Source organism: Narcine bancroftii, chromosome 1 (genome assembly GCF_036971445.1).
Source record: "Narcine bancroftii isolate sNarBan1 chromosome 1, sNarBan1.hap1, whole genome shotgun sequence".
Lineage (NCBI taxonomy): Eukaryota > Metazoa > Chordata > Chondrichthyes > Torpediniformes > Narcinidae > Narcine > Narcine bancroftii.
Genome location: NC_091469.1, coordinates 140,398,741 through 140,422,557, shown reverse-complemented (window position 1 = coordinate 140,422,557; position 23,817 = coordinate 140,398,741). Strand labels below are relative to the sequence as shown.

At 44.8% G+C, this 23,817-nt stretch overlaps 1 protein-coding gene across 2 annotated transcripts in view; it reads right to left on the bottom strand.

Annotated features, from left to right (window-relative positions):
- Positions 1-3,875, bottom strand: part of LOC138764609 (N(4)-(beta-N-acetylglucosaminyl)-L-asparaginase-like) — a 44,635-nt gene extending 40,760 nt beyond the window's left edge. For both annotated transcript variants that reach the window (XM_069940737.1, XM_069940745.1), the window contains exon 1: positions 3,700-3,875. In XM_069940737.1, the coding sequence (XP_069796838.1) occupies positions 3,700-3,817 (118 nt within the window). In that variant the 5' untranslated portion in view covers positions 3,818-3,875. The remainder of the gene's footprint in view (positions 1-3,699) is intronic.
- Between the last annotated feature and the right edge of the window lie 19,942 nt (positions 3,876-23,817).

The window sequence follows — 23,817 nt, the reverse complement described above, 5'->3', positions numbered from 1 at the left end:
CAACCTATTAAATATGTAAAATTGGTGAAGAAAGTCAGCAGGTCCTGCAGCATCCAGAGGAGGCACTTTGCCCCTTCTTCCCTCCTCCCTCTATCCTTTTTATTCAGGTGCCTGCCTGCTTTTTGCTCATACTTTGATTAAGGGCTCAAGCCCAAAACATTGTTTTTTTATATATTTGTGTCCTTTGCTGAGGGATCTACTGAGTTTCTCCAGCAACTTTGTATATTTACTGCAATCATAGTGTCGACAGACTTTTGTCTTTCACAACATATTAAAAGGCCTATTTCATCCCAACTATTCTCTTCTCCCTCTTCAAGAGCAAGATTCCACTTGTTATTTACACAAAATTATTTCTTGTTTACTCTATAAAGGTATACTGTCGCCTGGAGAGACTGAAATATCATTTATGACTCATTCAAAAAAGTTTCATACCAAAGTTGAATTGAATTTTTCCAAGCTTTATAAAGCTTATATGGGTTACTACATTATTACAACTTTGTTATATGACTAAATGATGCTTGAAACGATATTGGAAACAGTCAATAAAAGTTTTTGGTCTATTTCAAATTCCACCCCCCACCCCATCTTCGCAGGACAAAGAAAATTCAAAACTGAACTTTATATTAATGCACCGAGACCTTGGCTAAGTGTGTGTTTTCCGTGGAGACACTCAAAGAATGTCAACAACATCTTCACAAACTTCTTGTGGAATCTGCATTTTAACGCATTCATATACAAAGTGGTTGTAATTCAGCGCCATTATCCAGATAAGAACAAGAAGCAAAGGGGAGCCCCTTCAGAGATATTGAACGTCCCGAGATCCTGCTGATTCCACTAATGCCAATGCTTCCTCTTGCATCCCCATAACTTCTAGTCACATGACCATTGAGGGTGAGTCCAGTCACAACTCCTCGACCCCTGATTCCCTGCCTCGAAATCTTAGAAAGCCGTCGGTGCCTGAGGACCTTCGGTACCTCTACTTGCCCATGTTCCTCTCGAGGATCCAGGACCTGATATAGATTCCCCAGAAGCCAGTTACCATCAGCCTATGGTCCAGTGCGAGGACTTTGGCCGCTAAGCCCTGAGCGTCATTCGCTGCTGAGGTTTCCAACTCTGCCAGGTCCTCTCCAAAGCTTTTCCTTCTCAGCTTTGTTCTGCTGCAGTTCCCTGCATCAATCTGCTTCCTCAGAATCTCGGTTGCTGAATGTGTGGACCTCCTTCTGAGGCAAGGCCTTCCAAGGATCTTCGATGTAAAATCTGCTGTGAGCACAGTTCTACGGGCAACTTAAACATGCACAACTCTGTTGGGTGGTTGTCGTGGAGGAGCACTGAAAAGCCAGAATCCCGTTCCCGCTCCTCCTGAGACCATGCCCACAACAGTACATTGGGAAGGAGACTTGATCATGCACCAAACCACACAATTTCCTCCCCATTTCTACCAGTCACCCGAATGAACTTCACGTTATGTTTATTTGTCACAAAATATCTATCACAGCAAGAAGAGCATCTGCAAACAGACCAGCAGGTCATAGAAACATAGAGGATAGGAGCAGGAGTAGGTCATTTGATCCTTCGAGCCTGCTCCACCATTCAATGAGATCATGGCTGATCTTAAATTTCATTACCCCGTCCCCGCCTTCTCTCCGTAACCTTTAATACCCTTATACATCTCTAACATTCATGCAGCCATATGACAATTTAAAGATTACATTGAAAAGGAAGATCAATTAGCACTGTACAAGGGAAGTATGACAGCACTACTGAGGTTTAATCAGGAGCCTGATCCCCAATGGGAGGAGAGAGAAGGGAACATGTCAAGGGTGTGACAGGACCTTCAGTATGTCAGTTGCCATCCATCAGATTTCAGATTTATTGTCAGAGGATATACATCACATACAACCTAGAGGTTCTCCTGAAGGTGAGGCAGATTTACCACAAAAAAAACTGTAAACAGCGTAAACATGTAAACAAATAAAAAATGTAAACAAATTGACTGTGCAATACCTCTGCAAAGGTAGAGTCCTTAAATGGGGCACTAATTGAGTTTGTTGTTGGTAGAGAGGTAGCAGCTGTTCCTGAACCTGCTGGTGCGAATCTTGTGGAACACCTTTCCTGATGGTAGCAGTAAGAACAGAGTGTGCACTGGGTAATGCACATCCTTGATGATTACTTTTGCTCTCCAACAGCAGTGCTCCCTGTGGATAGTCTCGATGATGGGTAGGGATTTGCCTGTGATGTTCTGGGCTGAATTCACGACCTTTAGCAGGGCTTTATGCTCAGTGGCATTGGTTTTCGCGTACTAAACTGTGATGCACCACACACCTGTAAAAATTTGCCAGGGTTTTCAATGTTATACCAAACCACCGCAAACTCCTGAAGATATAAAGGAATTGAGGTGCTCTCTTTATAATGTCATTAGTGTGTTGGCTTCATGAAAGACCTTCCAAGATAGACTCCCAAGAACGTAAAATTTGCTCACCTTCCCCACCTCCATTCCCCCAATGATCACAGAATCGTACACTTCTGGATTACCCTTCCTGAATGATCAATCATCCAATTGCACAAGTACCACCAGTCAAAACAGTATTCTCCGGTCCTTTGTCTAAGGAAAGTTGACTTTCCGAGGCATACAGAGATGTTGGTGGAGCCCATGGATGGCAAAATAATGTCTTATTTTGTTCTAACTGATCTCTCTTTACAATCTCTGCACTCTGTCTTATATAACTTTGTTTTTAAGTTGACTTGCTGGACAGGAGGCAAGACGAAGAAAATAATACTGGGACCTAGTGCAGTGCACAGAACTGCTGGAGAAACTCCTCAGGTCACACAACATCCATGGGAAGTAAAAAGCAGTGGACATCAACTTTCTATGGCTGCTGTGTGACTGCTGGGTTTCTCCAGCATCTTTACGTTAGACACAAAATAAACTTTTCGCTGGAAGTGACAGTAAACGTGAACTTGACTTGAGAGTAATAGGACGGGATTCATTCCGGCCCATTGCATCCACATTCCAAGAATGAATGAAAGATGAATGGGAACCCCTCCTCCCTTCACCCCTCCCTCATCCTCCACCAACCCCCTCCCTCCTCTGCTTCCCGCTTTCTTCCTGCCCCCTCCCTCTCCTCCCCTTCCCCCTCCCTCCTCTGCTTCCCCCTTTCTTCCTGCCCCCTCCGTCTCCTCCCCTTCCTTCCCCTCCTCCTCCACCAACCCCCTCTCTCCTCTGCTTCCCCTTTCTTCCCTCCCTTTCCCTCCTCCTCCACCACCAACCCCCTCCCTCTCCCTCCTCCTCCACCAACCCCCTCCCTCCTCTGCTTCCCCATTTCTTCCTGCCCCCTTCCTCTCCCCCCCTTCCCCCTCCCTCCTCTGCATCCCCCTTTCTTCCAGCCTCCTCCCTCCTCTGCTTCCCCATTTCTTCCTGCCCCCTCCCTCTCCTCCCCTTCCTTCCTCCTCCTCCTCCACCAACCCCCTCCCTCCTCTGCTTCCCCCTTTCTTCCAGCCCCCTCCCTCCTCTGCCTCCCCCTTTTTTCCCGCCCCCTCCCTCTCCTCCCCTTCCCCCCTTCTCCCTTCTCCCCCTTCCCCCCCCCCCCCACCCACCCACCCACCCAATTCTACACAAAGCGCCCGGGCGCAGTGCGTGGAAAGGCAGCGAGGTCAGTCGCCCGCTTCCTTCTCTGCCGGGCTGCAGCCGGCCTCACTCACCTCGCTCCGCTGCGTCTGCAAAGGCCCAAGTGTTGAGCACAAGGGGCGTCTGGGCAGCTGCTTGGCAGAAACACGAGCAGAGCGTCAGCAGCAGTGGAACGTCGCCCGGGAACCCCATGGCAACGAACCTGATCAGCCCGTCACTCAAATCTCCCGTTTCCTGCTGCACCCGCCTACGGCGTGGGAGCGGTGCTCAGACGTTGAAGTGAAGCTTAGTGCTTTTTAACTGCACCGTTTTGCTTAGTGCTTTTTAACTGCACCGTTTCCACAGTTTTGCTTAGTGCTTTTTAACTGCACCGTTTCCACCGTTTTGCTTAATGCTTTTTAACTGCACCGTTTCCACCGTTTTGCTTATTGCTTTTTAACTGCACCGTTTCCACAGTTTTGCTTAAATGCTTTTTAACTGCACCGTTTCCACCGTTTTGCTTAATGCTTTTTAACTGCACCGTTTCCACCGTTCAGCTTAGTGCTTTTTAACTGCACCGTTTTGCTTAATGCTTTTTAACTGCACCGTTTCCACCGTTTTGCTTAAATGCTTTTTAACTGCACTGTTTCCACCGTTTTGCTTAGTGCTTTTTAACTGCACCGTTTCCACAGTTTTGCTTAGTGCTTTTTAACTGCACCGTTTTGCTTAAATGCTTTTTAACTGCACCGTTTCCACCGTTTTGCTTAATGCTTTTTATCTGCACCGTTTCCACCGTTTTGCTTAGTGCTTTTTAACTGCACCGTTTCCACAGTTTTGCTTAAATGCTTTTTAACTGCACCGTTTCCACCGTTTTGCTTAATGCTTTTTAACTGCACCGTTTCCACTGTTTTGCTTAATGCTTTTTAACTGCACCGTTTCCACCGTTTTGCTTAATGCTTTTTAACTGCACCGTTTCCACCGTTTTGCTTAGTGCTTTTTAACTGCACCGTTTGCACCGTTTTGCTTAATGCTTTTTAACTGCACCATTTCCACTGTTTTGCTTAGTGCTTTTTAACTGCACCGTTTCCACAGTTTTGCTTAAATGCTTTTTAACTGCACCGTTTCCACCGTTTTGCTTAGTGCTTTTTAACTGCACCGTTTCCACAGTTTTGCTTAAATGCTTTTTAACTGCACCGTTTCCACCGTTTTGCTTAGTGCTTTTTAACTGCACTGTTTCCACCATTTTGCTTAGTGCTTTTTAACTGCACCGTTTCCACTGTTTTGCTTAGTGCTTTTTAACTGCACCGTTTCCACAGTTTTGCTTAAATGCTTTTTAACTGCACCGTTTCCACCGTTTTGCTTAATGCTTTTTAACTGCACCGTTTCCACCGTTCAGCTTAGTGCTTTTTAACTGCACCGTTTTGCTTAATGCTTTTTAACTGCACCGTTTCCACCGTTTTGCTTAAATGCTTTTTAACTGCACTGTTTCCACCGTTTTGCTTAATGCTTTTTAACTGCACCATTTCCACTGTTTTGGTCCTTTCTGACCATCATTGGGCTCGTCCTTGGTGGTCTCTTGATGACAAAGGAATACTGCTGGGTTAAAAAGAAAACGGTCCAGAATCACTCACATGGCAGAGGGGTGAGAGGATTTTTAGCAGGCAGGCAAATGAAATGAGGCTCTTATGAGTGGCCACCGGACCCTAAACTTCAGAACCATTCAAGACCGCCAAATGGCCAGGAGAGGAGGAAAGGGTGAGGATAGGAAGGTAGCAAAGGTTGAGCCCAGAATGGGACCTCTGTGCAGCTGTGAAAGGGGGGGGGGGGGGGTGCATAGATCTCCAACTGGGGCAAATGTAGGATGACCAACATCACCAGCCCCTTCTACAATTGAGTTCCACGAAATCAACTCTTCAGTGTGATGCACCATCAATAACTCCAAAAGAATGAAGCTGAACAAACTGATAAGTTTTTATTAGCTTTAGAACAAAGACACATCCATGCTGCTCAACTCTTCTGCCCTAGACAGGGAGCTATGGCACAGTCGGCCAATGGTGTGCCCAAACAGACAAACATAGACATACAGTGGTTAACCACATTCACCCCTTGTTTTTATTTAAAGGGTCTGGAGGGGTGAAGTGGTGATGATACAGTTACAAATTATGTCTATCAGGTGGTCTGGTTTTCGCTGTCGTAATTCAGGTTGCGGCACAAAGGCCGGGATCTGGGCAGTCTGGGGCACCTGTGTGCAATGGTCAGCATTGGGCTGGTGCGTAGGCAGCGACGAGTCTAACCTGTCCTTTGTTAGGGGTGAGGTAATGTGCCATGGCCCTGGTACATCGTTGGTATGTAGGGGTGAGGAGTGTGTGGTCTCCAGGGCTCCTGAGGGCACTAAATCCCTATCAGAGACAGCATCTTCATGCCCATCAGGGTATGCCACATAGGCACATTGGGGGTTGGCGAAGAGGAGGCGGACCTTTTCGACCAGAGGGTCGGACATGGCTCCTCACATGTTTCTGGAGTACGACTAGCCCTGGGGACATCAGCCTCACTGGTAGTGTGGCCCATGTTGTAGATTTCCTGGGAAAAGAAAACATATGTTCACACGGTGTGGCATTCATGTCAGTACGTGTGAGAGACCTGATGGAGTGGAGTGCCTCTGGGAGGACATCTTGCTAGCATGAGACTGGAAGGCCCCTAGAGAGTAGAAGTGTGGCTTGCACTCTGCGCAGACCTGGCACGATTTGGTCATTGACCTCTTCAATGGTGTATGGCAGTTTGTGGGCTTTGATGAAGTGGAAGAACCTGGTAACTCTGGGGTGGCAGAGATTATTGTGAAGGGCCTTTAAGTGGTCATTCTGGGTGCTGGCATAGGTCCCACAAGATAGGGAATCAGGTGGCTCATTGAGTTTCCAGGGCCGGTACAGAAAATTGCAATATTAGGTGGACAGTTCGATTCTCCCCCTCGATATCTTGTCGTTCTTGATTTTACCCCACTACTGATTATTGAACATGAACGCACCAGCCCATTGGGCAGTTAGCGGGGTGAATCGTTTACTGGCCAGGTAGTGTCTCCAGTGCCAAACTGCCTCGACAATGACCTGGGCCTCCTTGTCAACAGAGGAGTGTCGAATTTCAGGGCCCTGGAGGATATGGGAAAAGAAAGCAACGACTCTGCATGCCTGGTTAAGGATAGCAGCCAAAGCGAAATCCGATGCATCAGTTGCCGCCTGGAACAGGATGGATTCATCCACAGTGTGCATTGTGGCCTTGGCAATATCTGCCTTGACGCTGAAGGCTGCATGGGCCTCTAGCGTCAAGGGGTAAGAGGTTGATTTGTCGAGGGGGTGGACCTTGTCTGCATAGTTGCAGACCTTTTTAGGTCCTTAAGGCTGTGGGGGAAAGGGAAGTTCCAGGAGTAGGTGCATGCGGTCAGAGTCTGGACAATGGCTCTGTTCTCAATGACTCAGCCAAGGATGGCAAGGCGGGTTGTGCAAAATACGCACTTGGCCTTATTGTACGAGCTTGGTGGTTTTGAGGCATTTTTGAAGATCGGCATCATGGTCCTGCAGGTCATGGCTGCAGATGGTGACATTGTCGAGATACAGGAATGTGGCCTGCAGCTCATACTGATCTAACCACGTGGTCCATCTCCAGCTGGAAGACTGAGACTCCACTGGTGACACGGAAGAGGACCCGCAAGAAGTGGTAGAGGCAGCCATCCACCTCAAACCCAGTGTATTGGCAGTCCTCTGGGTGGAAAGGGAGGTAATAATATGCAGATTTCATGCTGATGTTAGAAAAGATACTGTACGATTAGGTTCAGCATACCGGATATAAGAGGGAGGGGGTACGCATCTAGTTGTGTGTACCTATTAATGGTCTGATTGCAATCGTTGACCATCCTGTTCATCTCCCATTCCTCATTATCACTACTTTTGCTCTCCAAAGGCTGGTGCTGGGCTCAGTGATCCCCTCATTAAGTAACTGCTGCATCTCTGCCCAAATAAAGGCCCTGCCCCTGGCACTGTATCTCCTACTTTTGGTGGCGATGGGTTTACAGCCAGGGGCGAGATTGGTGAACAATGGTGGAGGGGTGATTTTGACCGTGGAGAGTCAGCAGATCATGCGTGATGAGTGGCTGGGTGCAATGTGGTAGTGTGGCTGAAGGGTAGGTGGAGCACAGTGGGTGACGAAAACTGCTGGTTACAGACTGTGAGGGGTGGATGGGGCCTATCGAACTCCAGCGTCATGCTTTTAAGGTAACATTGAAAGTCAAGTCCCAGTGACACAGCAGCAGAGCTGTGACATCACCAAAAGTTTAAAGTCTTTATAGTCTGTATCCCACACAGTCAGAGGCACTAAGCAGTAGCCACAGACATCCACCCTATGTGACCTTGAGCCAAGGAGAACTTTAATTTGCTGGCCATACCACGAGGGAGTAGCGCTGCACCGCGTTGGGATGAATTAAGCTCTCCGTGCTCCCACTATTGAATAGGCAACTCGTCACTTGCCGTTTACCTGAATGTCCATCATTGACCTGGTGAGCTGACACAGGCTGTCCTGGTTGAGTGCGATGAAGGCCAGTGTCAGAGAGTTGCTTGTCGCTTCGGAAGAGAGATTGCATGCTGATTCAAAAGATGGCGATGTCCAAGATGGCAGCCCCCATGGCCCGCACACAGCACTGGTGAATCCAGAAGATGGCACCCAAGATGACAGTCCTAATGATTCGCACATAGTGTTGCTAGTTCCTGGCGATGGCAACCTCCCCCCCCCCCCCCCCTTCCACCCAATCCACATGCGGCGCTGCTGGAAAGGGGTTTAGAACTACACACCTTAGCATTGTGTCCCTTCTTCCCACAACTGGAACAGATCATGTCTTACGCTGGGCAGTGTTTCCTTAGGTGCTTACCCAGCCTGCAGAAATACCACTTTGGGTGCTCCTGGACTATAGCGGCCGTGGCTGGGCTGCTGAACGCACCTAGTGGTGGTGATTGAAGGCATTCATGAGGTACTGCTACCATGGTCAGATTGTTAGTGGGGTGAGGGGTGGCTGCATGTTCCAAGATGGCGGGACATGTAGTAACAGTGAGGCACCACACTGTTGGTTGAAGGCCATTTCAGGCATACCTGTCAGCTCAACTGCTTTCCGCAGACTGAGCTCCTCCTGCTCCAATGATCTTTGGCGGATGTAGTTCAACCTGATCCCTGCATCATAGGCATCCCTGATCAGATCCTCCATGTACTCCACAGCCATGACATTCACAGGCCCTTCTGAGGGTTTGCAAGGCCTGGAGGAACTCAGTATTTGACTCCCTCGGTCACTGCTTTTGGGTCACCAGGAGATGCCTGACGTAGACTTCATTAATCATTCATAGGTACTGGCCCTTTAAAATGTCCATGGGCTCCTGATATGATGCGGCATCCCTGATCATAGAGTACACCTGGATGCTGACTTGTAACTTGTCAGTCTCTGACCGCCCTGTGGCTGAAGATGCCTGCAGGAATGCCTCAAAACAGCTTAGCCAGAGTTTGAAATTGGTTGAGGTTTCAGGTGATTGAAGGTCGATCTCCAGCTTCTCGGGTTTCAGGACCTGCTCCATTACAAAACTAAAGCTAATAAAATTAATGCACCATCAATAACTTCAAAAGATTGAAGCTGAACAAACTGATAGGCTTTCATTAGCTTTAGAACAAAAGCACATCTATGCTGCTCTACTGTTCTGCACTGGGCAGGGAGCTGTTGGCCAATGGATATGCTCAAACATACATGCAGTGGTTTACCACACAGTGTACTGGGTGTTTTTACTGTTCACACTTGACCATTCTTAACTGGGACACTGCATGCATTCACACTTGCAAGGAGCCATTCCTGGGGTTAGGACTATTCTACTTTCTTCCGATGATGTCATGGAGCGATGGTGGACCTGCCCTAAATCCTGATCCATGTATTATGATCTGAACAAAATTAATAATGCTAATTATAACTTAAATGAGCCCTTCAGCTCCTGTTGGTGTGCGGACTTATATAAATCTTTATAGGGGACCGTAGGAAAGTGCTAGCAGACAATTTTTATACAGTGAGGAAAAGTTGGTAGTGATATCGCGTACAATTTATAAAAACCATGGGAAAAGTGATGACCTGCCCTCCCAGAATCCCATAGAGCAGTGAAAGAAAGAGGTGTATGCATGGCTGCATATAATGAGCACTCATGGAGAGGTTTCTTTGCTGCATGGCATTCTGGGAAGTCAGATCCACCATCACTTTTTCCCATTGTCTTTATAAATTGTGTGTGATAATGCTACCAACTTTCCCACACTGTTTAAAAATTGTCCTCTATTGCTATTTATTGCTATTTATTTCCTATCTCTCTCTCTCTCTCTCTTTCTCTCTCTCTCCCACTGCGATTTTACCACAGCAAAGTTTATACCTTCATTTTAATCTTTCTTCCTTAAAGTTCCTGGACTTGGGTCACTTCTATCCCAGAATGCAGACTCTAGGGATTGTACGAGGCGTTGAGGCAGTCTATCCCTGGTGTTCGATTACATCATCTCATGTTGGCGTTGAGAAGATATTTGTTGCACACTAGGCCCTTTTTAGGCTGATTGGCCATTAATTCCTGGGACCACTTGCATGCGTGAAAGGGGCTAGTAAGTGACAGCCATTGATGGTGCACGGGAGATGGGTGGGAACTCCTGACTAGGGAGTGAGACCGAGCAGCAGGAAGACTAGCGAGGAAGCTAGGGTGTGTGGAATTCCAAAGCAAAGGGGTCAGAGAAGAGAGAAAGGAAAGGTAGCTGGTGCAGGGAATGATGGAAGGACCAGGTAGCAAGTGCAGAAGAGATCGAGGGTTTCAGGGATGGGACCCGAGGAAAGCTGGAAAAAGGTTACATTGTGAAGGGCTTCACTGAAGGGAAGAGACTGGTTGAGTTCAAGGGGTGAATATTTGGGGATGAAGAGAGGAGGAAGCATGGGTAAAGTTACATTGCGAGAATCCTTGCGCGCGCGTGTGTGTGTGCGTGCGCGTGTGAGCGAGAATGCCAAGGCATCTATGTAAATGTATTAATGCCATTCTCCAACCAGATGGCAATAATTTCGACTTCTCTCGCAACCCCACCCCTGTCGTCTCTCCATTGTCTGTCTTGTTTCACAAAGAAATGATAAATTCCACATAGACCCTTATTACAGCCCATTAACACCTTTTATTGGTCTGGATTCTTCCCCACTGTCTGAATTCAGAGACTTTCTTTTGTATCCTGCTTCTGCTTTTTCTGATCTTTTCCTTGAAGAAGTGCTCAGGCCCGAAATGTTGGCAAAATATTTTTGTCACCAAGATCCTAGGTGCTGAATAAACCAGCTGAGTTCCTCCAGCAATTCAGTGTTTTTTTTACTACAATCGCAGCATCTGCAGCCCTATCGTGTTTCTCTATATGAATATACAATATAAGTGATGTCGTGGAGTAGGTTTCCTTAGGTCAGCTCAACATGATGGGCCGAAGATCCTGTACTGTGCTGTAAAGCTCTATATTCTGTTACTGTATTGCAGCTTTGATGGAATTACTGTCGTGGGCTATATAAAAAGGGGTGATGAGTTAGCATGCAGGAGGGAGATTGAAAACTTGGCTGAATAGTGGACCAACAACACCCTCTCACTCAATATAATCAAAACCAGGGAGGTGATTGTAGACTTTTGGAAGCAAAACCACTGGTGCACAATCTAGCAATCAATGGTGGAGAGGGTGTGCAAATTTAAATTCCTGGGAGTCACTGTCTCAGAGGACCTTTGTTTGACCCAACTACTAATGTCATTGTGAAGAAAACATGTCAGCACCTCCACTTCCTTAGGACTTGCAGAGTGTGATGCACTGTGGTGACAGTAAGCAGACACAAGATTCTCCCCACCATCAAGAAAATCTACATGGAACCCCGCTGCCATCAGAGAGCAGCCACAATCATTCAGGATCCACGGCAGCCCAGGACATTTTCTCTTCTCACTGCTCCCATCAGGAAAGAGTTATCGGTGGCACAAGACTTGTAAACCTGATTCAGGAACAGTTGCTACCCTTCCACTGTCAGACTCCTCAACAACAAACTCAATCAGCGACTCATTACGTAACACATTATTTATTACTGAATATTAACTTTTTCTGTATTGCACAGTTAATTTGTTTGCATTTCTTTATTTACATTTCTCTCCTTTGTACGCATACTTTTTTAGTTACCGATAAGTAGAGTTCTGCCTGGCCCACAGGAAAAAGGATCTCGTGGTTGTATGTGATTTCATATATGTAGTATGGCAGTAAATATAAACTTTGTACTTTGTGAGGCTGACACTCAGTACATGATGGTTAGAGAATTGCAGACAAAATTGACGTTTAGCCAGTCGTGCTGAATAGATGTATCATCTTGGGTTCATCTCCCTTTAACAGTTTTCTTCCAGATATGAGGAGAAGGCCATAGGATGGTGAATCTGTACCATAATGGGACCAGATTGTACCAAATATTGAAAGGGTTGGATAGAGTGGATGTAGGGAAGATGTTTTCAGTGGTGGTAGAATCTAGGCCCTGACGGATAGCCATGACAACAAGAGTCTAGGACCAGAGGGCAGAGCCTCAGATTTAAAGGATGTTCCATTAGAACAAAGATGAAAGGAAATCTCTTCTGCCAAAGGGTGATGAATCTATGAAATTCATTGCCACAAACGGCTGTGGAAGTCAAGCCATTGGGCTGATTTAAAGCAGAGTGTGGTGTGCTGTTAGCCAGAATCAGACACACACAAGGTAAAGACTGTACAACAGGCTTTAATCCACAAAGTCTTCCACAGAACCAGGCTGGCTGTAGCTGCAGTAACTCTGAGTGAGCTTCGGGAGGCCAGCGCAGGCTTATATCCCGGAGGGTAATTGACACCCGACTGGGTGGGTCTTGATCCCTTCAGGCTGACTGATTGACAACCGGCCAGGTGTTGCCCTGACCCCTTACATTCCTGCAGGTACAGAGGTTACCCCCTGCATTAGGCCGGCGGTACACTCCTGCAGGTACAGGTTTGACCCCTGCAGTAGGCCGGTGGTGTACCACCACGCAGAGGTTTACAGGCTCTTGAATAGTAAGGGTGTCAATGGTTATGAGAAGGCAATAGAATGGGGTTGAAAGGAAAAATATATCAGCCATGAATTGAATGGTAGAACATACACAATAGGTGGAATAGCCCAATTCTGCTCCTACATCTCAGTATTCAACTGAAATTAAATACACATTTAACATAATATCACTTATTTTTTAGGTCTGATTGTTTTCATGAAGTTGTCCTTAATCTGCATCTCGTGATTTGTGTGTCTGCATTCCATTTAACCATATAACCATATAACCACTTACAGCACAGAACAGGCCAGTTCGGCCCTACTAGTCCATGCCGTAGCAAATCCCCACCCTCCTAGTCCCACTGACCAGCACCCGGTCCATACCCCTCTAGTCCCCTCCTATCCATGTAACGATCCAGTCTTTCCTGAAATGAAACCAATGATCCCGCCTCGACCACGTCTGCCGGAAGCTCATTCCACATCCCCACCACCCTCTGCGTAAAGAAATTTCCCCTCATGTTCCCCTTATAATTTTCCCCCTTCAATCTTAAACCATGTCCTCTAGTTTGAATCTCTCCCTTTCTTAATTGAAAAAGCCTATCCACATTTACTCTGTCTGTCCCTTTTAAAATCTTAAACACCTCTATCAAGTCCCCTCTCAATCTTCTACGCTCCAGAGAAAAAAAGCCCCAGTCTGCACAACCTTTCCCTGTAACTCAGACCCTGAAATCCTGTCAACATTCTCGTGAACCTTCTCTGCACTCTCTCTATTTTGTTCCCTATGTTGTTTAGCTTTGTTTTCTCAACAGCAATAAGGCTTTGTTGCTTCAGATGAATATTCACAGCCTGGTAGATCATCAGTAGCATTCCCAAAGTGGTGGTGAAGAATGTCAACAGAGATATTTACACTCAAATCTCTGCAGTGGGACTTACAGCACAAATAATCTGGCTCAGAGGGGATTTAAGGCAACAGGTTTGGTGAAGTTATTTCTGGGCTCTTATCCTCTGAAATATAAGAGTATAATTAATATATTGGAGCTATTATTTCGTTTCATGCCTTTGCAGTACTACAATCTCACCTCAAATAACCAATAAAAAAATTGCAATGTGTTTTCATTTCTTGAGTTAGTCCCAATGAAACTATTGCTTACAAAGTAGGCAAGTTTGAGAATGAAGACACAAAAATAAAATATGAATAGCCCCTCAAAATTGCACAAAACTTTGTATTGTTTTCTTAGAATTCAACAGGAAAATCTGCACATGTTGAGATTGTACTGCAATGCCCAAAGGTTCTGGAGAAGCTCACCAGGTCATGCAGCATCTCGCAGTAGTAAAAGGTAACCAATGTTTTGGACCTAAGCTCTTCATCAAGGTATGAGTGAAAAGCAGGCAGGTTTCTGAATAAAAAGGTGGTGGGGGGGGGGGAGCAGAGGAGGAAGGAAAGGGCAGGTGGAAGAGCATAGGCTATCATGTTAAAAGGTCATAAGTGGATTTGGGTGAAAGATAGAACAGAAAAGAGCTGACGTTATACAGGGAGGAGTACCTCTCTGAATGGAAAAGGAAGGGAGTGGAGAGCTGGAGGAAAGGAGACGGAGGGTTAGGAAAGGGGCGAACAGAAACTGGAAGTCGATGTTAAAAGAGAGCACCTCCTCTCCATCTGAAACAACAGTGACCTCCCAGTAGCCAACCATGTCAATTCAGAGTCAGTGTCGAACTAACAACCCTTTTAATTTTTGATAGGGACGAAAGGGACTTGGTTAGAACTAACACTGGAACAGCAATGGAAAATTCACCTGACAATGGTCAATTCAAAATAATAGTTTTGTTAAACTATCAATAACATTATATTTCTTACTTAAATCTGAATTTAACCCCACTATGCACAAATGTAAAATGTTTGTGTGTGTGTGTGTATAAAGTCCAACTCTGAAAAGTCAATTGTTAAAACTTCACCACCATTTTAGTCTTGTTTGAGGGTCTTAATTTCTCAGTTCAGAAATAATTATAAGGTATATTATATCTTCAGACCTCCTTACTCACAATTCTTTTGATGAGCTGTCTTGAGAGATATTCTTCAATTAGAAGTGACCATCTTTTGAGCCACCAAAGTGCCTCCTGTGAAAAGGAGAATCTTTTCTTCTTCTTTGGCTTGGCTTTGCGGACGAAGATTTATGGAGGGGGTAAAAGTCCACGTGAGCTGCAGGCTCGTTTGTGGCCGATAAGTCCGATGCGGGACAGGCAGACACGGTTGCAGCGGCTGCAGGGGAAAATTGGTTGGTTGGGGTTGGGTGTTGGGTTTTTCCTCCTTTGCCTTTTGTCAGTGAGGTGGGCTCTGCAGTCTTCTTCAAAGGAGGTTGCTGCCCGCCAAACTGTGAGGCGCCAAGATGCACGGTTTGAGGCGATATCAGCCCACTGGCGGTGGTCAATGTGGCAGGCACCAAGAGATTTCTTTAGGCATCCTTGTACCTTTTCTTTGGTGCACCTCTGTCACGGTGGCCAGTGGAGAGCTCGCCATATAACACGATCTTGGGAAGGCGATGGTCCTCCATTCTGGAGACGTGACCCATCCAGCGCAGCTGGATCTTCAGCAGCGTGGACTCGATGCTGTCGACCTCTGCCATCTCGAGTACTTCGACGTTAGGGATGAAAGCGCTCCAATGGATGTTGAGGATGGAGCGGAGACAACGCAGGTGGAAGCGTTCTAGGAGCCGTAGGTGATGCCGGTAGAGGACCCATGATTCGGAGCCGAACAGGAGTGTGGGTATGACAACGGCTCTGTATACGCTTATCTTTGTGAGGTTTTTCAGTTGGTTGTTTTTCCAGACTCTTTTGTGTAGTCTTCCAAAGGCGCTATTTGCCTTGGCGAGTCTGTTGTCTATCTCATTGTCGATCCTTGCATCTGATGAAATGGTGCAGCCGAGATAGGTAAACTGGTTGACCGTTTTGAGTTTTGTGTGCCCGATGGAGATGTGGGGGGGCTGGTAGTCATGGTGGGGAGCTGGCTGATGGAGGACCAACAAGGTCGGGTCAGATACAGCAATGAGCTCTCTGAACCCTTCTCCTTTAACAATGGCGTGAAGCAAGGCTGTGTTCTCGCACCAACCCTCTTTTCAATCTTCTTCAGCATGATGCTGAACCAAGCCATGAAAGACCCCAACAATGAAGACGCTGTTTACATCCGGTACCGCACGGATGGCACTCTCTTCAATCTGAGGCGCCTGCAAGCTCACACCAAGACACAAGAGAAACTTGTCTGTGAACTACTCTTTGCAGACGATGCCGCTTTAGTTGCCCATTCAGAGCCAGCTCTTCAGCGCTTGACGTCCTGCTTTGCGGAAACTGCCAAAATGTTTGGCCTGGAAGTCAGCCTGAAGAAAACTGAGGTCCTCCATCAGAAAAGGTGAATACAATTCCTGTAAAGGTGTTTTATGAGCCATGTTCAAAATCTCATCTCTATAGACAGTGAACCACTGCCCAATCTTTATTATCCATAATCTCATGTAACCTGTATTTTCTCATGAATAAACCTTCATTAAAATAATATCCAACTGGCACTTTCTTAATTTCTTCACCAGAGAGTGCTTGCTCTCCAACTTCAGCAAGATCACAATCCTCACTTTTTTTTTCTGTTCGTTTTGATCTGGATTCTGACAAATCCTTCTCCAACTGCAGTTCACTGATTTTGTACAACACTGGCACACACTTCCTCCATCACCTTCATTCCTGCACCCACTGGATGCACCTCTAAATCTGTCAGTTTCATCAGTTAATTTCACTGAAGAACTAATTTTATTCTCTGCTTCAATGTTCTTTATTTTCAGTTTTAAAAGCAAAATTCTGACTTGACAAATATTTAAATGAGCTGATGATGCATCACAGCTTATCTCTTTGATCTCACAATCAGTTTGCTTCTCCACCAGTCAGCTTGTTTGTTTATCGCACAACCTGCTTCTGTCTGGGTCTGACAGCTAGCTTCTTTTTGCCGCTGTATCTCACAAGCTTATAAATCACATTGTCCAGTACTTTTTTCACTGGCCAAGGTGTTAGACGTAACTTTTAATTCAGGTTTCACCAGTTTTTCTACACTGCTCTTCATTACCTCTTGACATACAAGGTTTGCATTCCTTCCTCACTTTTCCAACAATTCCAAACCTTTTCTTGCTTCATCTCTTTTCATACGCTTCTGATTCCTGCTCTCTCTCTTACTCTTCAATAAAAAAACAATTAGCTTCCACATGTCCAGCTTTCTTACAATATTTACAAAATGAACCAAAAAGTTTACCCCATTTATTTTCTACCTTATTTTGGTACTTCATTTTATCCTTTTGAAAAGGTATTTTGGGCACAAATTTCACATTGTGATAATTGTCTGCCAATACAGCAGAATTTTGATCTTTTCGAAAAGTTACACTTGGTTTTAATTTAAGATCTGGATTTAACACATCATAAGGAGCTGTAAACTTTAACCGAATTTTCCATTTCTCTCCTAACCATATAATTATATAACCATTTACAGCACAGAAACAGGCCAGTTTGGCCCTACTAGTCCATGCCGAACATCTTCTCCCACCTAGTCCCACTGACTCTTATTTGGCCCATAACCCTCCACACCTCTCCCATCCATATACCTATCCAGCCTTTCCTTGAATATTAACATCAATCTCGCTTCTACCACTTCTTCCGGAAGTTCATTCCATACCTCCACAACCCTCTGCATGAAGAAATTCCCCTTTATTTTTCCCCTAAACTTTTCCCCATTTACTCTCAATCCATGTCCTCTTATTTGAATCTCCCCCACTTTCCTATTCTATCCACATTGACTCTATCTTTCACCATTATAATTTTGAATACCTCTATCAAACCACCCCTCAACCTTCTATGATCCAGGGAATAAAGTCCCAGCCTGTGCAATCTTTCTCTGTAACTCAAACCCTGAAATCCTGGCAACATTCTCATATACCTCCTTTGAACTCTCTCTTTACTGTTTATATCCTTCCTGTAATTCAGGGTCCAAAACTGGACACAATATTCCAAATTTGGCCTCACCAATGCCTTACACAATTTTGACATAACATCGCATATGCTCTGATTTATGAAAGCCAGCAAACTAAATCCTTCTTCACCACCCTATTCACACATGATTCAACTTTCAGAGAATTATATACCATGACTCCTAAATCCCTTTGTTCCACTGCACTCTTCAATTGTCTACCATTTAATGTCTATGACCTATTTTGAATAGTCCTACCAAAATGTAGCACCTCACATTTATTAGTATTAAACTCCATCTGCCATCTTTCAGCCCACTCTTCTAACTGTCCTCTATCACCCTGTAAGCTTTGATAATCTTCCTCACTGTCCACAACACTGCCAACCTTTATATCATCTGCAAATTTACTAATCCAATTTTTCACCCTATCATCTAGATTGTTAATATAAATGACAAACCGAGGTGGATCCAGTACTGATCCCTGAGGCACTCCACTCGTCACCAGCCTCCAATTCGAAAAACAATTTTCCACAATTTTCTCAGCCATCTCCCATCTAACCATTGCTGAATCCATTTTAGTACTTAATCATTAATACCTAATACTTCCACCTTCCTTATGGGGAACCTTATAGACAACATCCACTGCCTTCCTCTCATCAACCTTTTTAGTAACATCCTCTAAAAACTCTATAAGATTTGTAAAACATGATCTACCATGTACAAAACCTTGCTGACTACTCCGAATCAATCCCTGTCTTTCCAAATAGTTGTGTATACCATCTGTAAGAATACTTTCCGTTAATTTACCCACCATCAACATCAGACTTACAGGCCTATAATTACTAGGTTTACTTTTGGATCTTTTTTTGAACAGCAGAAATACATGTGCCACCCTTCAGTCCTCTGGCACTTCCCCCATGACTAGTGACATTTCAAATATTTCTGTCAATGCACCCACTATGTTGGAGCACCATTTCTGAACTCATCACTTCCTGTCACCTCCCCACCACAGCCTCCAACCTTATTTCTTCCCAACCCCATAATGCCCATTTCTACCTCCAGCAGACCCATCATAACTGCATGCTCCTGACCCACCAAATTGGTCTCCACTTTCCTTTGTTTCCCTAGTCCAGACCCTCCCCACCTACATTTAGGACACTTCAACAACTTCCATTTCCCTGAACTCGATCACCTCATATTTACCATGGATATCCAATCCCTATACACTCCATTCTCCATACTGAAGACCTCAAAGTGGCTTTCATTTCTTTCTGGACAATAGACTCAACCAATCCCCCTCCACCACCACCCTCCTCCAGCTGCCAGAACTTGTCCTCACCTTCAATAATTTCTCCTTTGACTCATCCCGCTTTCTAAGGGGTAGCCACGGAAAACTGCATGGACCCCAGCTCTGCCTGCCTTTTTGTTGACTAGGTGGAACAATCCTCTCATGTACCTATGATGAGCTCGTTGCATTCATCCACTTTGCTGCCAACTTCAACGCCAACCTCCAATTCACGGACCATCTCGAGCAACACTCTCCCTTTCCTCAATCTCTCTGTCTCCATCTTGGAAGACAAACTCTCAACAGACTTCTCCACAGCTACCTTGACTACACCTCTTCCCTCCCTGTCCCCTGTAAGGATTTTATTCCATTCTCTCAATTCCTCTTTCTCTGTCGCATCTGCACCTAGGATGAGGACTTCCATGCCAGATCATCAGAGATGTTCTCCAGTGCTTTCCCTCTCCCAACATTAACTCAGAGTGCACCCACATATCCTCTATTACCTGCACATCTACCCTGGCCTCTGGCCCCATGCACAACAAGGACAGGATTCCTCTGGTCCTCACCTATCACTCTGCCATCTCCAGCCATTTATGCCACCTACTACATGATCCTGCCACTAGATTCATATTCCCCTCTCCTCCCATAATCTGCCATCTGCAGGGACTGCTCCTTCTGTGACTGCCCTGTCCACTCATCCTTCCCCACATGTGTCTCCTTAGGAACTATCTTTGGTATTGGTCCTCAACTAAAGTAGGTGTAAGCTGCTCCTTCTGTCTGATAGCCTACAGGTAACCAAATAGGCAAGGCATAGTACCTGTTTAGCCTCCCGATCAGGGTCATGTGGAGATGTGGATTGCAGATTTTGGATGATTTTTACCAGCAGATTCTACAAATTGGAATTTATGTTTGTAAAACTAAAAACGCTGGGCAGATGAATCTGATGATCAATTGCCAGGGTAACCCATCAAGTATGGACACTGTAACTGATGATGGCAATGGGAAACAACTTCAATATTTTTCACTTGTGTAATCATGAACTCAACATCAACTATGGTCTCAGCTTAAAAGATGGAGCCTTCACTGAAGGAGAAGAGGGGAGGCAACAACTACAATTCAGAGGGTCAGACATCATGATGGAGGGAGAGACATGATCACCTATGCCAAACAGCAAGGCACCTAAATGTATGAGGTCCTATCACTGTGACTGCAGGAGATGCTCCACTCGTACCCACACCTCCTTCACCACCATTCGAGGCCCCAAACAGTCCTTCCAAGTGAAGCAACATTTCACTTGTGAATCTGCAGTGGTCATCAACTGCATCCGGTGCTCTTGTTGTGGTCTCCTCTACATTGGAGAGACTGGTCACAGAATGGGAGATAGCTCTGTATGCAGCAATAGTCTGGATATCCAAGTGGCCACCTATTTCAATTCCCCATTTCATTCCCTTGCTGACATATCTGTCCATGATTTTGTGCATGGCCAGACTGAAATCACCCACAAAATGATGAAACAATAACTCATCTTGTAACTGGGTACCCTCCATCCGGATGGCATTAATATAAACATCTGGCTTTTGTTAATCCCCCTCTCCCCCTCACTTTGTCCCCTGCCCCCTTCACCCACCTCTGTCTCTTCCTTCCGTCTCCTTTTGCATAAACATGATAAATTCTTATCTCATCCCTTGTCATATCCAGTTAACACCTTTTGTTGGTCTGGATTCCTCCCCCCAGCTGGCACTGTCTGAATTCTGAGACTTTCTGCTTCTAGCTCCTTCTGCTTATTCCTTGAAGAAGGGCTCAGGCCTGAAACGTCGGCAATGTATCTTTGTCTCCCATGGATGCTGAAAAGACTGGCTGAGTTCCTCCAGCATTTTGGTGAGTTTTTACATTTCCAAACCTACATCAATGTGGTTGATATTAATTGCCTTCAAGTCATGTCATCTTGGCTTGCATCCCATAAAGGGCGAGTAAAAGAAGTGAAAGTTGTTGGAGATTGGCATATGGGAACAAGGTATCGGGACTGGGATTTGCGAGGGGTGAGGTCAAGAAAATGGTTCCCAAAGGGGCTCGGGAATTGAAAGGATCCTGATCGTATCGGAGCTTTGCTTCTGGAGCTTGGGTTGGCCAATGGATAGAACAAGAGGTGAATTCAGACACTCAGTGTCCCAGAAGAGACTCCCTTTTGCTTCTCTTTCTCTTATTATTGATGACAGGCAAAAGTTGAAGTATATTATGTTTATTATATTTTTTTTGTTAGGACATTACAATGAAAGGAACCTTTGAACCTTTGAAATAATGGCAGCGCTGTCAGGAGTGATAAGCATGCTATTTTGTACTGTTAAACAAATGAACCATTTAAATATATTGACATTTTTCATTGATTAAACTTTTTGAAATATTGCAACATGCGCAAAAAAAATGACCAAATTGATTGCTGTACTCAGTTTTTTTATTATGCTGTTTGCCAAATGGCAAATAGAATTTCTTAAGCCTCCACTTTCTCAAAGGGTTTTATCTAGTTGGTAGAGAGATGTGTAACTGTTGTTTTGCTTATGGTTCCTGCATTGCCAATGTAAAACTGACAGATTAATCTTAAACTTAATCTGATTTGTTTAATTTAAGATGGGGTTTATTCATTTAAAATTTGTCTGCTATAATACACGAACTGTAGTTATTGTATGCCCTGAAATGTGCAGAACTACATCAAAATAATGTAGTTTTGACATTTTAATAATTGTGCATTAAATGTTAAACAGGAAATTTAATGTAATTGGAAAATGTTAAATAATTTTTGGCAGAATATTTAAGATCTAATGTATATAGTTTCTCATTCTTCGTCTCAAGTAATGAAACAATTGGCTACTTGCGAATTGTATTTCATAGGCTTGAAGTGAATTAATATTCTGAGACTGGTACTTTCTAGATTCAATGAGGCATTAGCAAGATCTTGGCATCCTGTTGACTGATCCCCATTTGCCCAAAGCTGAGCTGCGTAAGCAAGAGTCTAATGTGGTAGGATACTGCAGAAACAATAAATCTCTGAGCATTCCAGGGCTCTGCCACTGCAAACGCTTATGCTATTAGGTTCACTTTGTGATCTGTGCAGATTTCACTTCCAGCTGTTTTTTTTTGGAAGGTAATCTGAAGCTCGCGCACATATAACCATAACCATATAACAATATAACCATTTACAGAGCGGAAACAGGCCATGTTGGCCTTTCAAGTCCGCACCGGTTCACTGATTTTGTGCGCCCTCTTCAGGCATTGGTTCCGGTAGATCTTCATTCAATAACGATGGGCGAATTCAATGCAGGTGGAATCTTATTGAAATTGAAAGCAAAATTGTTGTCCTGGCCTTGGGTGCTGTCTGCAGAGTTTATACACTGGGTTCCTGCCACATTCCAAGGTATGCTGGTGGGTTTATTTCCCTTTTGTAGAGATACAATGTCCTCATCTTGTAAGTATTCCAACATCCAGGAATCCTAACATTTTCTGGATAAGTGAGCACTGGTTAGCATTACATTTGAAAATAAATAAATTGATGAAAAATAAGAGGAAATGTGAGGTGGTGTCTGTGGTTCATTGTCCATTCATAAATCTGATAGCAGAGAGGGAAAGAAGCTGTTTTCTTGCTGTAGGGTGTTTGTCTTCAGGCTCCTGCAACCTCCTTGCTGATGGTAGCAGTAAGAGGAGGGCATGGCCTGGGTGGTAAGGATCCCAGATGATAAAGGCTTTCTCATTCAGAGATTGCCAGGAGTCAGCAGGATGCTGCATTTCATCAACAACCCCAAAGTGAAGAGAGAAACTGTGGGATCCACGTCCATAGTTCCTTGAAAGTGGCATTGTAGACAGAGTGCAGAGACAATTTACCAGGATGTTACCTGGCTTGGAGCAGTTTAGTTTCAAGGAGGGATTCAATAGTTTAACTTCTTTTCCCTGAAGTCAGGACATGACCTGATAGAAGTAAAAGACGCTGAGAGCATAGAATGGGTAGTTTCAAGGAGAGATTCAATAGATTAACTTCTTTTCCCTGAAGTCAGGACATGACCTGATAGAAGTACATGATAAGAAAATGACAAGAAGTGAAAATGCGAGCAAGTTTGGGAAGTGGCATTTTGGGTGTGCTGCACTAGTGTAGAACTCAGGTTAGGGGGAGAGTAAAACTGCTCTAAAATCCTGAGGAAGATGTAATCTTTTTGCACTTGCCTGATATAAATGTGCCTTTTGTTCATAAGAATCGTAGCAAACTGTTGTTGGTGTAACTTTAACTTGGTAACTAGTAAAAACAGGAAGAAAAAAAAATCAACTCCAAGTAATGCATCAACCCCGTAGACTTGTCCCTAGTTCACATTAGGTGATAAGGTCCAAGGACCCAAGAGTAGGGCAATGTAAAAATGCACAATTAAGTTTTGCTGACAAGGGATCTATTCTATTTTGCTTGAGGTTTCAGGGTACAAGGTACAGCATGGTAACAGGCCCTTCCAGCCTATGAGCCCGTGCCACCCAAAAAACAGCAATTAACCCTCAAACCCCATACATTGTTGGAGGATGGGAGGAAACGTGGTCACAGGGAGAACGTACAAACACTTAACAGACAGTGCTGGATTCAAACCCAGGTCACTGGCATTGTTATGCTAAGTGTTACGCTGGCTGTGCTACCCTTTGTTTTGCACATCAGCATTAAGAATCATAAGCCTAGCTTACATAAACATGCCTTCATGAGTAACTGGAGAAAAGTCGTCTGTCTATTATGGTGGGTGTCCTGGAAGTGGCAGTTCAGGTTTAAAATCTCCATTTAACCACTGGGGCTTATTGGAGCTGATCTGCTGTCCAGTGGTTGAGGGTATGTAGATGAA